The following is a 17,812-nucleotide window of genomic DNA, read 5'->3' as shown; positions in this document are numbered from 1 at the left end:
ATGTCAAAGTTTTCTGCATCATTGCAATAATCTAAAGTGATGACGTCACAACTTGTGCAATGTGATCTCTGAACTTCAGATCCTTGTCCACCACTAGTTATTCTTAACACCATAGATGTGCACAGTTTCACATGGAGAGAAGAGAAATAAGAAAAACTCATTGACTGTGTGATTGAAGATGGCAATATCTTCGTGCTTGCTCAGGATACAAGAATACAGAGGATTTGAAATTGGAAGTGATCACCATTTAGTTTTGGGCAGAATAAAATTGAATATATTATTATTATTATTATTATTATTAATACCAGACCTTTATGGAATCAAGACTCATCATGGGAAGTATACTCTTGCACACAAAGCCCATCAAATTGTTTTCAACTCATCATTTTCAACTCAAAATGAATTCAAGAAGAGGTATAATAGATAGGGGTGCGTAAGGGTCAAAGCTATATAACTGAGAGGAGACCTCCGCATAACCTTTAAAGGAATGCAGAGAACCGATCAGGGCTTCTGATCTAATGTCCAGTCCTCACCTTCTCATGGTGCACCCTGTTGGGTATCTACCTGGATACTGAATGAATGAATGAGGATGGGCTGGCAATTTGGGATTTAGCCGACCAAATTGTATTCTTATTGGCTTAAACCAAAATTTCAAATGATGGTACAACATGACAGAATTTCATGCTGGCTGGGGCTTCGCCCAGTTTAACAAGGCCCCCCCCCCCGTTGTTTTTTGCCAGGGAACCAGGGCAATCAGCGAAAAGCCAGCTACTAGAACAAATCCTAAAACCCATTCCAACTCAACATCACCAGAGTTCAAGATCGGTACTATCAACATAAGAAGCCTGAATGGCAAAGAAATGGAGCTAGCTGAGGAATTGGATAAGTACCACATCAACATAATAGGGGTGACTGAAACAAAAAAGACAAAAACTGGTGAGATCTTTCCAAGCAATAAATACAAAATGTTATATTCAGGCAATAACAATCAAGGAAAAGAAGGGGTAGCCATAGTATTCAACACCAGATACGAGGCTAATCTTCTTAAATGGAAGGCAGTCTCAAGTACAGTGTTGTGGGCAGATATCAGAATAGGGAACTGCACAATGAGACTTATTTGTGCCTATGGTCCCACAGAAGGTTCTAGTAAGGTAGAAGTGAAGGAATTTTTTGAGCCTTTAGAGAAAGCAACTGACACAATGAAAAGGAAAAGTTGGTCCTTGTTGGAGATCTAAATAGCAGAGTAGGAAATGATTGCCAGACATACAAAAATATATTGGTAAAATTTGGAGAAAAGAGCAAAGCTAATAATAATGGCAAATACCTGTTGGATTTCTTCTCAGGACATGGACTGGTTATTACTAACACAATGTTCCAACATAAAAATGTGCACAAATTCACATGGAGAGAAGAGGCAAGAAATAAGAAAAGTCTCATCAAATGTTATTGTTGATAGTGAGGTTTTCTCATTTGAGCAGGACACTGGAGTGTATAGAGGATTTGAAATTGGAAGTGATCGCCATTTAGTCTTGAGCAGGATGAAATTGAAAAGAAGAACATATTATAAGAAAGTTTTATTATTATTATTATGGGTATCTCCATGGAGTCAGTAGACTCATCGCAGGAGACCCAAACTAGCAAAACAATATCTGTCATATCTCTTCTTGAATTCATTTACAGATGAAGAACTCACAACTAAGTCAGGCAATGAATTCCACTCATTCACCACCCTCCAGGCAAAAAACCTTGCTCAAACATCCTTGTTAACCACACTCTTCTTTAATTTCCAGGGATGACCTCTTGTTCTTCCATCATTATCACACAGCTGAAACATTTCCCCTGCATCAATCCTATGAAAACCTTTCAGTAATTTAAATGTTTCTATCATATCCCCTCTTCTCCATCTATCAACCAACCTCCGCAATCCACAAGCTCTCAATCTGTCATTGTAGGGAGCATTTTTTACATCACTCACCAATTTAGTCCCTCTTCTCTGATCCCTCTCCACAGCCTCCTTATCTCCAAGGAATCCAGGTGACCAGACCTGAGCACAGTAATCCAAATGTGGAAATATCAATGCTTTATAAAGGGGAATAATAACCTCTTTATCTCTGGATGTCAGTGTGTTCCTCAACAACCAAGTAATCCTATGTTCAATCTTGGACACCTTAGCAATGTGTTCCCTGAACTTCATCTCCCTATCTACCAACACCCCTAAGTCCCTAGCCTCATCAATCTCTTGGAGTACTGTTCCATCAATGTAGTACATAGCTGGTAATCTTTTAATCCCAAAATGCATAACTTAACACCTTTCCACATTGAACTGAATCCATTACCTTTTGCCCATTCTACCAGCTTATTTAAATCATCCTGCAAACTTTCAACATCAGCTTGATTTTTTATTGCGCTATTTAAAGTGGATAAAAGCTCTCAGATGTGAACTGTAGACTAAAATACACAACCATGATTGAAGAAAAAATGAAAGAGTTTGAGAACAGGAACCGAACCTTGGAGATTCAGTGGCAAGTCTGAAGGAAACACTGATTGATTCAGAAGAGAGGCATGTGGTGAGGTTGTCTGTAAGGATAGAAAAATCAGAACTCCATGGTGGACACAGAAAGTTAAAGTGGCAGTGAAAGAAAAGAAGAAAGCATATCAAAAGTTCCTGGCAAATAAGTCAGTTTGTGCTCTTAGAGAATATAGAGACAAATTAAGAAAGCTAAACACCATTTTAAAGTAGCTAAACAAAAGTCATGGGAGGACTTTGGTAAGAACATAGAAAATAAATATCAAGAAGGTGGCAAAATATTCTGGAGGTTGTTGAAGAAGCTTAGCAATGGAGGAAAGAGTGCTGTAAAAGGAATTAGAGATGATAAAAGTGAATTGAAAACTGGAGAAAAAGATATCCTTGAAGTATGGAGTAATTACTTCGAAAAATTGTTAAATGAAACAAGTAGTGATAGTAAGTGGTAAAAAACACTGAATAAGCATACAGTCAGGAATACATATCCATACTTGAAGTTGAAAAAGCAATCAAAGTCTTGAGATGTGGAAAGGCAGCAGGAGTAGATGATATTCAAGCAGTAATGCTCAAGTTTGGAGGTATAAAAGTCTTACAGTGACTGCACTGCATAGTTCAGAAAGCCTGGACAGAGGGACGAATTCCAGATGATTAGAGTAGAGCTCTCATAGTATATATACAAAGGGAAATAAAACTGAATGTGAAAATTGCAGTGGTATTTCTCTACTGAGTCTTGCTGGTAGGTTATATGCAAGTATACTTGAGAAATGGTCGAGAAGAATTGTGGAAGAGAAGCTTGGTGAAGAACAAGCTAGATTCAGGCCAAATAGAGGCTGTCAGGATCAGATTTTCACTTTATGACAGATAGTTGAGAAATCATGGGAATATAACAAAGATCTGTATTTAAGTTTTGTAGATCCGGAAAAGCATATGACAAGGTGCCAAGAGGGAAGCTGTTCAAAATGCTACAGGTGTATAGTGGGGCATAATATCAAGCAATACTTAGTCTTTATTTGAGTTGTAAGTTGGCAATTAGAATTGAAGGAAGTACAGAAGAGTGGTTTAATATTAAATCTGGTGTCAGACAAGGATATTCATTATCTATATGGATCACATTAAGAAGAAAAGTGATATTAAACATGATAACATAATTGGAGATGTTAATCTCAGCTCTTTGCTTTATGCATATGATGTATATGTCTAAATAAATCTGCTACAAGTCTGCAAGATTCCCTGACTAAAGTGAATAATTGTTGTAATAGATATGGTATGAAGGTCAGCATTAAAAAGACAAAGACAATGAAAATAGGCAGAAACATAGAAAATATCAACTGCATTGTGAATGGAGAAACTGCGGAACAAGTAAAACATTTCAGCTACTTAGGCACAATTTTTAGTGAAGCTGGTAAATTAAATATGGAAGTAGACAACAGAATCAACAAAGCTGATTGTTTGGCTAATTTCTCTCTTATTCCATTAATTTATATGGAATAAGAGAGAAATTAGCCAAAACACTAAATTAGCTGTATACAAGACAATATTCAAGCCAATTTTAACTTATGGATCTGAGAACTGGGTCAGAAGTAAAACACTTGACCAAAGACTAGAGGTTGCAGATATGAGAGGCCTCTGAAAGATTAGGGCACGAACAAATGGCATCAATGGCAATATCATATTCAGTACGAGAATGTTAGGAAAGAACTTGACATTGTCAGCATCCAGGAATGCATTAGCAGAGCTAATCTCAGGAGAGGAAAGATTAGCAAAACAAGTGTTCTCTGCCAGGTTGGCAGGAAAAAGACCCAGAGGAAGACCAAGATATAGGTGGATTGATACAGTAAAAAGTGCCTTAGAAGATAGAAATATAAGATCTGATAACATTGGATTCTTGACAGGTAACAGACTGATTCAGAGGAAAATTGTAGATAGGAAATTACTAATGATGTAATTTTTCATGTATTACTATCATATCCTGTACACCCCTTGAGGGTATATATCAGGAGGTGATGATGATGTATAATAGATATTGTTTTGATAGTTTGGGTCTCCCGCGATGAGTCTACTGACTGCATGGAGATCCCCATGATAATAATAATCCACATTCCCCACACTGCCAAACAAAGCATTCCAATCACCAACTACTCTCTGTGCAAAGAACCTGCTTACACCCTCCTTGTTGTTCTTCTTGAGTATTCGGCAATTGAGCAGGTTCTTCTTTTAGTAGCAGAAACTTTGCTTCCACTCTCTTCTTTTCTGAGCCTTCTCTTTCAAGGTTGTGTACTTGTCTCCATTCAGCATGTCATCTAGCATTGTTTTTCTTACTCTTCCTCTGGGTCTTTTTCCGTCTATTTTTCCTTCGATGGCATCTCTGATGATTCCGTTCCCTCTCAGAATATGTCCGATCTAGTTTCCCTTGCTTCTTTTGATCTTCCTTAGCAGACTTCTTTCTTCTACTACTCTTTTTAAGACCTATTCATTAGTTATTTTATCTGTCCATTTGATTTTTTCCATCCTTCTCCAAATCCACATCTCAAAGCTTTCCAAAATCTTAATTTTTTCTTTCTTCAATGTCCAAGTTTCAGCTGCATAGAGGACAACACTCCACACATAACATTTTATTAGTCTTTTCTTTAGGTTTCCATCCATTACACCCTCCTTTTACCAATTTAAAGTAATGGTCCCTTATCTACCCCCTTCCATTCTATGAAAAATGTCTTTCACATCAACCCAGTAACAACCCTTTACCAATTTAAATGTCTCAGTCATGTCTCCTACTCCTATTTTCAAGGTTTTGCGAATTGAATTCCCTCAATCTCTTTTCATATCTGACATCCCAAACCAGTTACAAACTTGGTCAGTCTTCTCTGGACTCTTTCTAATATATCTTCATTACCATAAAAACCAGGGGACCAAATTTATGTACAATAATCAATATGAGGTCTGATCAAGGCCTTATAAAATGGAACCAGAACCTTGTTCCCTCTCTTTATTTCTGCATTAGTGTCTTCCACTTCACTGCCATAATTGAATGAGTTGACTTTACATCTTGTGCTATGTAACCTCTGAACTTCAGAGATCCTTGTCCACCACCACTTCAAGGTCTCTTGTCTTCTCGACTTAACCAAAATTCAGAACTTTACACTTTGCATCATTGAACTGATAGTCACATACTGTTGCCCACGCATACAATCTATTCAAACCCTCTTGTAAGGCCACAGCATCTGCTCGATTCCTCATCACTTTCTCCAGTTTTGCATCATTTGCAAATAGTTGTATATCACTAGTTAAACCCATCCCAATATCATTAATATACAAATTAAATAACAATGGTCCCAAGACAGACCATTATGGCACGCCACTAATAATTTTCCTCTTCCAGGATAACAGGATCCTGCATCCCATATTCAACTTGCTGATACCTGTCTGAGAGCTGGTTGCCTCTCCAACTCACTAATCTATGATGCACTCCCATTAGCTTCAGTTTAGTTACTAACTTGTGGTGTGGTAATCTATCAAAAGCCTTTGCAAAATCTAATTGTACCATCATATTTGCATCTCCCTTGTCCAGTATATTTGTCACCTTGTTATAGTACATAAGCAAGTTGGTAAAACGTGACCTCCCTTTAACAAACCCATGCTGACAAGCACAAAAAATACCATTTATCAACCCGCTTTTGTATCCTATCTCTCATCAACCTCTCCAGTACCTTAAACTACAACTCCAGGTATACAGGTTAGCCTATAATATGTAGCCTTAGTCTTATGACTACCTTTCTGAAGTGGAACAGTTTTGGCTTCCTTCCATTCCTGTGGGACTTGTGCTGTTGCAAGACTTGTTAAACAAGTAGGTCACTGCTGATGCTAATTCTCTGGAACATTCCGTTAAGATACATGATGATGTGTCATCGAGTCCTGTTGCCTTATTGACATCTTACTTGATTTAATTCCTCATAATACCGTTTGCTTTCTTACCTTCTCTCAAGTCTTTGCTCATTTCATTCTCTACACTCGAGCTTCTGATTTAACCCAGCAAAGATTTTTAATTGACTATAACTTTTTAACAATGCGTAGCAGTGAGTCATGCCTCAGTGTAGCTTCCCCGCTCGTAACCAGCTATTCGACACCATAGACAACAGGCTGTTGCGTACAAGCAATTTTAGTGTGCAGAGGTGTAAAGTGTGCTGGGGTCCACCAGACCCCACCTTACCAAAAGTCTGATTATATTTACTTCCGAAATGTAAGTTGTTTTCATGTATATTCTACTAAAATATTATCATTACTGCTGTGTCTTCTATATTTTTACATACCAACTATAAGCAAATACATTTTCGTGAATATTTAGAGGGTATTTTGAGAATAATATATTTTTTTACCAGATGAGTTACGAGCAGGAAGAACAGAGGTTAGGCCAACTTATAGATGATGCTTTGACTGATGAGGAGCCATTTAGTGGAGATTATGATAGTGAAATTGATTTAGAATTAGTCAGTAACCATGAGTCTGATACAGAAAAAGACTGTGAGGTAGAATCTTCAGAGGAAGAATCCACTAATATTGATTAAAAAGATATGGATTTCTATAATACACTACATTATTTGAGTGGGTCTGTGGGACCCCACCTTACCACTTTTGTTACATTTTCCTACTTCACATCAGGTTAACACTGAGAATGAAAGACAAAGCAGAACTGCTCACTGAATACCTAAATTATATCAACTGCATAATAACTAATATTTAAGGAATTGACAGCGTATACTGGAAATATAGATTAAATAAGCTTTAATATACACTTTCCGATATTTCGGCGAACGTTACGTTGCCATCTTCTTGGGAACTTACTAAAAGGACACGTGCACACAAGTACTAATACAACAAATGAGACTGAGGCTAGGACGCTAGCGTTTTCCTAAAGTCCTGATGGTGCCCCCTGGCGGGCTATATTGGTAGTTCTTGGCCTTTGGGCTGAAGTTCTTTTGATAAAAGTTTCCCAAATTTGGGGCAGTTTCATGCATCCAAATTTGTTGAGGTTTGGCATGTTCCTAAGGGCCGAGGCTGATTCCATGAATAGTCTTTCATACTTGAACTTGCTGCGGTGTATTACTGTGGCTTTCTTCCATCTTATTCTGTGGCGAGTATCCAGAGCGTGGTCTGCAAGCCCAGAGTGGCTGTACTGGTGGAATCGGATGTAATCCTTGTGTTCTGAGATTCTGATATTTGCTGTCCTGCCTGTTTGGCCAAAGTAGGACAGTTTACAGCTGCAAGGGACCTGGTATACACCAGGTAGGTCTAGGGGAAGTGGTTGGTCTTTGGTAGAGCGGATAAGGGATGCCAGTTTTCTATGTGGTCTGTAACAAGTGGTCAAGTCATGTTTTTTTAAGATTTTATTGATTTTTTCTGAGGTGCCTCTGATGTAGGGAATAGTGATGGATTTAGAGTAATCTTTTTTGTGAGGGGGAGGGGGTGGTGGGTTGTGGATGACTGGGTTAAGTATTTTTTGGATTTTTTGGAAGGGGTAGCCGTTGGCTGAGAAAGTGTCACGGATGTGATTTAGTTCAGAGGTTAGGGCTTGATCATTAGAACAGATTATTTTTGCCCTGTTGAATAATGTTTTAATAACTCCATATTGTTGTGAGGGGGGGGGGGGGATTGTTGGTGGATGTATCTGCCAGTATGGGTGGGTTTTCTATAAACTGAGAAAACCAAGGTTCCATCAGGTTGGCGGGTGACTAGTGTGTCTAGGAAGGGGAGGTTATTGTTTTCCTCTTTTTCCAGGGTGAATTTGATTCTAGGGTGTTGGTTGTTCAAGTGTGTTAGGAAGGAGAGGAGTGAATCCGGGCCATGTGGCCAAATAGCAAAAACATCATCAACATTTGAATCCGGGCCATGTGGCCAAATAGCAAAAACATCATCAACATCAAGCCAACCGTCGATAGCTCAGTTGGCAGAGCGGTGGACTGTAGAGGTAATTTAACAGGCATCCATAGGTCGCTGGTTCGACTCCGGCTCGACGGATTTTTAGCCCTAACCTCTGAACTAAATCACATCCGTGACACTTTCTCAGCCAACGGCTACCCCTTCCAAAAAATCCAAAAAATACTTAACCCAGTCATCCACAACCCACCACCCCCTCCCCCTCACAAAAAAGATTACTCTAAATCCATCACTATTCCCTACATCAGAGGCACCTCAGAAAAAATCAATAAAATCTTAAAAAAACATGACTTGACCACTTGTTACAGACCACATAGAAAACTGGCATCCCTTATCCGCTCTACCAAAGACCAACCACTTCCCCTAGACCTACCTGGTGTATACCAGGTCCCTTGCAGCTGTAAACTGTCCTACTTTGGCCAAACAGGCAGGACAGCAAATATCAGAATCTCAGAACACAAGGATTACATCCGATTCCACCAGTACAGCCACTCTGGGCTTGCAGACCACGCTCTGGATACTCGCCACAGAATAAGATGGAAGAAAGCCACAGTAATACACCGCAGCAAGTTCAAGTATGAAAGACTATTCATGGAATCAGCCTCGGCCCTTAGGAACATGCCAAACCTCAACAAATTTGGATGCATGAAACTGCCCCAAATTTGGGAAACTTTTATCAAAAGAACTTCAGCCCAAAGGCCAAGAACTACCAATATAGCCCGCCAGGGGGCACCATCAGGACTTTAGGAAAACGCTAGCGTCCTAGCCTCAGTCTCATTTGTTGTATTAGTACTTGTGTGCACGTGTCCTTTTAGTAAGTTCCCAAGAAGATGGCAACGTAACGTTCGCCGAAATATCGGAAAGTGTATATTAAAGCTTATTTAATCTATATTTCCAGTATACGCTGTCAATTCCTTAAATATTAGTTATTATGTCTAACCAGCGTATAAGCCTCTCAACAAGAATATATCAACTGCAGTAATTACCAATCTCCCACTTTCATCCATTAACATGATCTGACCATAATCATTCTTCTTTCTACTTGCCACATATCAAAAAACTCCCGAGTGTTTTTCTATTTGGAATTTGACAATGCAGTCATCTGAATTCTAATTAAAATATGTTCATAGAATCCAAAAGTAGTGTGTTTTTTGGACATTTATTAACATATTCATTTGTGTATGGTTATTATTGAGAGATTTGTTTATTTATTGTTAGTTTTGATTTGTACAATATGTTCATGAAATATCAGTATTTTATATTCCGATGAAGACAGCAATCAATAACTAGTGAAATTAGTACAGTAACAACTCTTACAGTTCCCTACAAAGAAAAAAATTCAGTTAATGAACTGCTTACAATCATCTGATGATTCTTCTTTTCAGCCATTTTCTGTCCACTGCTGGATGAAGGCCTCCTCCATTTCCTTCCACCTTTCTCTGTTTTTCACAATTGTTGACCAATTTTTCCCAGCAAAATTTGACAATTCATCACCCCATCTCCTTTTAGGACATCCTCAGCCTCATTTCCCTTCTTTTGGAATCCAGTTCATTAGTATGGTAGTCCATCACTCATCTTCTCTTCTGGATAGATGTCTGGCCCGTTTCCATTTTAGTCACTTGTGGTGAAGAATGATGTCAGTGATACGAGTCTGGCTTCTTATCCAGGTGTTTCACTTCTTATCTTTTAATGTGATGCCTAGCATTACCTCTCTATTTTTCTTTGAGTTAAACTAGCAACAACCCAAAGAAAAATGACAACTCAGTTATGTCCAAATTTATGCTATTAAAAATAAATTTTAATTTTTTGTGCTCTTTTTATGCTTTAAGAAAATTTTAAAGCCTTGAAAACAGTATACCTTAATTATAGGAGATATTATTATTATTATTATTATTATTCGTAACACCTCCAAGGAGTCCAAAGACTCATTGTGGGAGGACACCTACTTAATATACTGAAATAATATTTCACTATACCTAATACTATCAACAGGTTGCTGTTTAAAATAAGAAAAATATTTTTCATTTTGCCACCTTTATTACTATTACTTGATCTTTAATATTTATATTTTTTTGTTTTTTCCAGAACAAAAAAGCAGAGGGCTCAAAGAGCTTGGATAGCTTTAGCCAAGGCTAAAGATTTTTTTCCTGGTATTAAAAGTTTCTTCATAATATGAAATGTGTGTGTATGCACACGCTTAACTATTTTTTTTTTACAGATCCATACTTATCAATAGAAATATTTAAAACATATTAATATACTTTTTTAAAAATGTAGACAGACATTTTATTACCAGTTGAAATTAATTTAATATATACTGTTCTAATAAAGTAGCTATTTAAATATGACTATTTTTGCTGACAGCATGTTGATGTTTTTCAATACTGAAAATTTTAGTTACATCATTGCAAATTCAAATGACAGTAAGTTGAGAAGGAGAGCAAAGGTGATGAATATAATGATTGCTTAACTGTGTGTGCAGCAAAAGGCATTCAGTTTGTAAACCTGGGAAAATTTGAGCAGAAACTGGAGTGATTTAAGATATTAGTTTAGGGTTAAGCATTTGGAGCAGTTGTTTGCTAAGAGAGAGAGAGAGAGAGAGAGAATGCACTCAGGAAGGAAAATGTGGGTATGGATAAATGTAACGATGCATTGCATTCATAGCATATCAGTGGATACACTGTGAAAATCACTTTATATAGATTTGTGGACTATTAGGGTGAAGGAAAGTATTAATGTGTATGTGTGTGTGTGTGTGTGTGTGTGAGAAGTGTGATAATAGGCTAGTGCATTTCAAAAAGGGGCATCTTTCTAACTCACCTTTAGTAAAAAAAGAGACCAGATAAAGGTTCCTCACGTCTTGGATGGGAATCGAACCCAGGTCTTTCCAACCAAAGGGCTTCATCTATACCGACTAAGCTACGATGGCTGTTATGGGAGATAGTACCTTTTAAATCTGCTAATCTTTCCTAAATATATATATATATATATATATTTTTTTATTTTACGTTAGGAAATTATTGACTGTTTTGGTTATCTTACATTAGCTACTAAGGTAGTGGTTTTATAGTTATCTGTTATTGTTTGACTGCTGTTCTGTAATCCAGTGCTGAAGATGTCTATGACACTTAGTTGAAAATTCTATAATAAGTAACTTTTAACACAAATTTTCTTCCATTTTTTTTAGTTGTGTTACTAGCCTTTTACGCTATCCCCTTCCACACCATTGCTGGAATCCAACACTCTGCCACTGTGTTTGCCATGTGGTGCAACTTTGGACATCTGGAAAAGGGGATCAAGTATTTTTGCACTACTTTGGCCTCTTCTTCAGCAAGTTAGGTGATTCAGAATGGCTTGGCCAGGACCATTCAGCTAGTGGGCTTGCCTGCAAGGATCAAAAGTGTTGCAGTATGTCTCTCACCTGATGGTCTAGAGTCAGAGCCCAAAGCTTGCTGTGGTGTTGGTATAGAATTCCGAGTAGCCCTGACATTCCTCTCCAGAGCGCAGTCATTGCTTACAAGTGAGTGGGCATTCATTTCTGGCTCCATGGTGGGTGGGGAGTTCTGGCACTTAACAAAAAAAATTTCTTCAGCATGAATACTTAATCCTCATATATTTCAGGGGCCCTAACAAGGTCCCAACCAAGTACTGATACCATAGATACATCACTTCATTACAGAAGTAAAAAAAAAAAAAAAAGACGTGACAATAATATAAATGTACTAGTTTTTCTCATCATTCATGCAACAGGTCAAAAGTCAATTTGAAAAGTGCCACCTTTCTTTATTATTATTATTATTATTATTATTATTATTAAGAGAGACCTCCAGGGAGTCAGAGACTCATCGAGGGAGGCCACATACTACATACATCAGCTATCATACTTATCAGGGAAATTAGAACCATTAAGGGTGGGGGGAGGATATGCAGGCATCATTGAGGCAGTTGAGTGTAAGCATGTATATAATGTGCCTGAGCTAGTATGAAGGACAAGAGATCAGAATGGGATAGTTAGTATAATGCATCAAGATAGGGGTGGGACAAATGGACCTCTGCATTTCATGTATACTAATGCCAGGAGTATTAGGAACAAGAAGGAAGAATTTTTGGCCTTGGTTGGCTCTTCCTGGCCACAGGTTATTGGCATTAGTGAAACATGGCTGACAGAAGACAATATAGTTAGCAGGATAGAATGTGAAGGGTATAGTGTGTTCAGGAGGGACAGAGAGAATAAAATGGGGGGGAGGAGTATTATTGATGATAGCTGATGAACTGCAGCCAAGGAGAATAGAAGTTAAATTGCAGGATAGTGAAATGAGCTTATTTGAGGCTATTTGGTGTGAGATTGAGACTAGCAGAACAAAATATACAGTTGGGTGCTGCTATAGACCAGGTGATGGAATAGATGGTGGAGATGGTATGCATAAACAAATTGATGCAACGAGTGGAAGGAGGGGAATTTCAACAATGGTAACATTGGTTGGAAGGAGGAGAGGACACACGTGAGGAAGGAACTGGATTTTATGCAGTTATTAAGGGATAGCTATCTGAGACAGCATGTAATGGAAAATACTTAAGGTCTGAGAGTGCTTGACCTAGTAATAGTATCTGAGAACTTGACTGTAATGAATATGACCATGTTGCCACCAATTGGTGAAAGTGATCGTAAGGTCCTGACCTAGGAGGTGGCTAAATGTGTGAAATTTTGAATTAAGACAGGGTACACGTGGAATTACCGTGCTAGTAAGTATGAAAAACTTAGGAGATTGCTTGGTTCAGTACCTTGGCATGTAAAAACTGCAAGGGCTGGATGTTGATAGTGCATGGGAAGTGGTCAAGGAGCGTTTGCAGGAGGTAATGGCTGAGTCTATACCTAGAGTCCGAGTATTAAAAGTTTATTTTTCACTTGGTCAGACTATAATAAATTTAATTTAATCCTTTATCCAAGTGTGTGCAAACAAACTTTGCACCTGAAAGTATCTTCAGGACTGGGATAAAGTGGTACAACACTGGGCAACTCCTTGCAAAGGTGGAGCAAGCTACCAACACTCCTATCCCAGTATCTCCCATAATGCAAAACACATCTCCTTGCAGATATGTATAATGTTATGCATTAAGGGAAGGGAAACTACCCAGACTAGTTTCGACCTTTATTGAGGTCTCTTCAGTGGGAGCCAGGCCCAAGTGGAGATACCAAGGCAGAAGCATTAGCAAGGTCACTCCTATAGGAGCTGCCAAACGGTGTGTCACCTTTTTATTAAATTACTCTGGATTTAGAGAAAGATGTTGAAAGTTTATTTGAAGATACATTTTGATTCCATTCCCCTTGTCTAGTTCAATGGTAACATTGTTATAGAATGTGAGCAAGTTGCTAAAACATGACCTTCCCTTAGTAAACCCATGTTATTCATTGCAAAGTAGAGATTCACTGTCAACCCATTTCTGAATGCGAGCTCTAACCAATTTTTCCAAAATCTTCACCACCACTCCTGAGATACTTATTCAAAAGAGTTTAAAAGGACTTGCAGAATCTCCCAGAACAGTTAAAAAAAAAATGATGATTTGGTGATATCCTTGCAGAAACATCATGTCAGCAACACTCAGAAAAATTACTTGGTGCAACATCAGTGTGGTGGAATACGAATTACAGTGGAAAAAAAAAAAAAAATGAACTGCCTATATTTCTACGCACTGCAGGGTGAAGGCCTCTCCCATTGTGGGAGGTTTTGGGTCTACTACTCCCATGGTGACCCAATCCATATTAGAGAGTGTCACAAACATCAATTTTGCATAGGCATTGATGTCACAACATCAATGCCTATGCGGGATTCTAACCCGCAGCCTCTTGGCTGGATAGCGGATGTGCTAACACACAATTTTTCCAAAATCTTTACCACCACTCCTGAGATACTTATTCAAAAGAGTTTAAAAGAACTTTCAGGATCTCCCAGAACAGCTTAAAAAAACGATGATTTGGTGATATTCTTGCAGAAACATCATGTCAGCAACACTCAGAAAAATTACTTAGTGCAACATCAGTGTGGTGGAATACGAATTACAGTGAAAAAAAAAAAAAATGAACTGCCTATATTTCTACGCACTGCAGGGTGAAGGCCTCTCCCATTGTGGGAGGTTTTGGGTCTACTTCTCCCATGGTGACCCAATCCATGGAGAGTGTCACAAACATCAATTTTGCATAGGCATTGATATCACAACATCAGTGCCTATGCGGGATTCTAACCCGCAGCCTCTTGGCTAGAGAGCGGATTTGCTAACCACTTGGCCAACCTGGCAAGCTGGTTACGAATTTGTAAAAGCAGATTATCTTAATTGTCCTATTAGGCTGTATATTCTTAATCCACCGAGATGCTTTACATGCCATACGAATTACAGTAGCACCTCATAAATCACTAAACTCTTCTAGACGATTGATATCAGAATGGGATCTACTTGATGCACCAGATGAGAAAACATTCACAGAACTTATAGATCAGGGAGTGACTGGTATCAGGCACATCTTGATGTATGGAGATGATCATCTTGTTCTAATCAAAAACATCATCCTTGCTTCTTGTACACCTAAACCTCAAGCATCTGTAAAAGCAGATTATCTTAATTGTCCTGTTAGGCTGTACATTCTTAATCTACTGAGATGCTTTAAATGCATCTCAGTGGATTAAGATTTTTTTTGTGCATGCCCAAACTGTGCAACTCTGTTACCTGTGGTCGATGGAGTAGTAAAGAGTATGATAAATCTTGCTCTGTTAAAAAAAAAAAAAAAAAAAAAAAAAAAAAAAAAAAAAAGCTAAATGTGTCAACTATCAAGATCATCTAGTTCATCTCTGTGCATGTCAGAGGTGGAAGAATAAAAAAGAAATACAAAAGATAAAAACAGAACAAAATATATCATATCAGGATGCAAAGACGAAGCTAGCCACCACACCTATCCTGAAATCTTCTTATGCTGAAAAGGCGACAGTTAAGAAAATATCAATAGCAACTCAAACCCATATGTCTATTCCACCATCTGGTAATTTCCCTATACCTGAACTTTATGACTGCAGGTGCTTCTCTGTGGAGTGCATCAGTCATACAGTCTATGGTCTCAATCCTGAAACAAAAATGATTGCATTTGATGCAAGCCCACTTGGCAAGAAAATTATGGCAAGGATCTTACCTAAAGATAAACTACAAGACACTCCCATATAAAAAATGGATATGTCCACTGAAAATAAACTAAACTTACCGAATGATCCTGACATGTCACATGATATATTAAATGTTTTTCTAGAAGAAGAGATGGATCCTGGCTATCCATACTGCCCTAAATCAGTAGATAAATATAAGCTTGACAAAGTTAAGTCCTCAACATCTCAGAAATTGGACAAAGCTAAAGCAATAGGAAATTTTCTACAGTGTAGCTGTTATTCATTCTGCTGAAGGAAACATTTAAAACCCAGTGATGTTCCAATCCTTAAGGCATTTTACTTTTCATAGAACAGAACTAGAGATACCTCTGCTCATGGTGGAGTAGCTATCCAAGTGCAAGTGGACATCATCCTCCTTTCCAACATATCAGTATGTCCATATTCATATTAGAATATGTTCCACTTATTGACCACCTGGTTGTGAATTAAATGAAATTGAACTTGATAATCTTATATTGTAATTTATATTGCATATAATACTTATATAATCTTATATTGCTAGCCTAGTTGGCAAATTGTTGGAGTACCCACTCTCCAACTAACAGGCTGCGGGTGTTAGTTGGAGATCCTGCCATGGGCATGGATGTTTGTGATTGTCTTTAGGTGGGAGATAAATGTCGTTACCCAGTCTGAGACAACTGTTCCGCTTATTAGCGGCCTGAAGTGGTTTGAAAAAGTTCCTTGTATTGTATGAAAAATACAATATATATATAATTGATAAAAATTGAAGAAAAAAAAATCCATAGCCCACTCATGATACAAAATATACTATATGTTTGCAAATAACCTTTCATAGGTGAGAGAAACATAAAATAATAATAATAAAAACTGCTTCAACCCCTACTTCTCATGGTTGACTTTAATGGATATAACACTCTTTGGAGTATGCCAACATCAATGGACAAGGTCATATCATTGAGCAAATGCTCAACAATTATGATCTCTCCCTTCGATTGAGTTTATACCTTTTTTCATATGCCTACCTGCTCATATTCCACAATAGATCTTACAACCTGCCCCTTTGCCATCTTGATGTGTTTTTAAAAATTATGATATCATCTGCATATCTTAGATGTGTTAAGTTTCTGTTATTAATTTTTATACCAAGGTATAAAAATTAATTAAGAATTACCTAGGTTACTATGATATAGACTTCGCTATTGTCATCAACGATTTTGCTAACAGAAAAGCAAGAAAAATAACATTTTAAAATGTTGAAGTTAAAGTTTTACTTCAAAAATAAACATAGTGTTTTAATTTATTTCCTGTACGGTTTTTTTTTTTTTTTTGTGTGTTGAGAGGGGTGGCAAACTCAGAGACTGCCCCGGGCTACAAAAGCTTATGCTATGCCACTGATACATTGGATCTTATATCTGTTGATATTATCATTCCATAATCTTTGGCTGTCTGATTTAAATTTAAAATATCCTTCTGTAAGTTATCTTCAGAATTTGTAATTATTATTTGGTCTTTAGCAAAAAAGGAGAGTGTTTATGTTCATAGTAGGAGAAAGTTTAATACCTAGATGGAAATTTTTATTCCATTTTATTATTATTTCATTTAGATAAATATTAAAAAGAGTTGCTGAAAGGCAAGGAGTCCAACAGGGACATCCCTGTTGGACTCCTTGTTTTATCTCTCTCATACATGATAGTTCATAATTTAATCTTATTTGTATTTGATTATTTTCATATATACTTATGATAGATTTTAGAATATTATTTGGTATTTGTCTTTCTTTTAATATATTAAAGGAAATGCTTCTTTTAACTTTGTCAAATACTTTTTCAATGTTAGAAATTGTAATATGTGTTTCTAAATTGTATTCTCTTCTTTTCTCTCTTATTAATTTTAGGCAAAAGGTCAGGTCTATACATGATCATCCTTTTCTAAATCCATTTTATAGCAGTGGCGTAGCTGGGGGGGGGGGGGGGTCCGTCTCGGGCGGCACTTTGAACCTTTTTGAACCTTTGCAGTTAATTCTAAAATACAGTCTTGAGAACTCAGTTCCAAATATTGTAATACTACTGTGAATTTTCCTCATAATTGCTGTAAGTGTTGCTAGTTGTGAGAGGAGTTTTTCTAAATAAAATAGATTAAGAATTACCTAGGTTACTATGATATAGACGTCGCTATCGTCATCGATGATTTT

The 17,812-nt window shown here is 37.5% G+C and overlaps 1 protein-coding gene and 1 non-coding gene across 3 annotated transcripts in view; both read left to right on the top strand.

The window, feature by feature from the left end:
• Positions 1-17,812, top strand: part of LOC150102965 (sorting nexin-14-like) — a 793,179-nt gene that overhangs the window by 707,147 nt on the left and 68,220 nt on the right. For both annotated transcript variants that reach the window (XM_090397844.1, XM_090397845.1), the window contains one exon: positions 10,538-10,602. In XM_090397844.1, the coding sequence (XP_090253970.1) occupies positions 10,538-10,602 (65 nt within the window). The remainder of the gene's footprint in view (positions 1-10,537; positions 10,603-17,812) is intronic.
• TRNAY-GUA (transfer RNA tyrosine (anticodon GUA)) lies at positions 8,445-8,533 on the top strand. Its single transcript is given in 2 exon segments — positions 8,445-8,481; positions 8,498-8,533. It is a non-coding gene; the product is annotated as a tRNA-Tyr (tRNA).

The sequence above is a fragment of the Typopeltis vanoorti genome, chromosome 9 (assembly GCF_054136105.1).
Source record: "Typopeltis vanoorti isolate ZY-2024b chromosome 9, IOZ_Tvanoo_1.0, whole genome shotgun sequence".
Taxonomy (NCBI): domain Eukaryota; kingdom Metazoa; phylum Arthropoda; class Arachnida; order Uropygi; family Thelyphonidae; genus Typopeltis; species Typopeltis vanoorti.
Note: the sequence above shows the minus strand (reverse complement) of the source record. Positions and strands in the feature narration are given on the sequence as shown.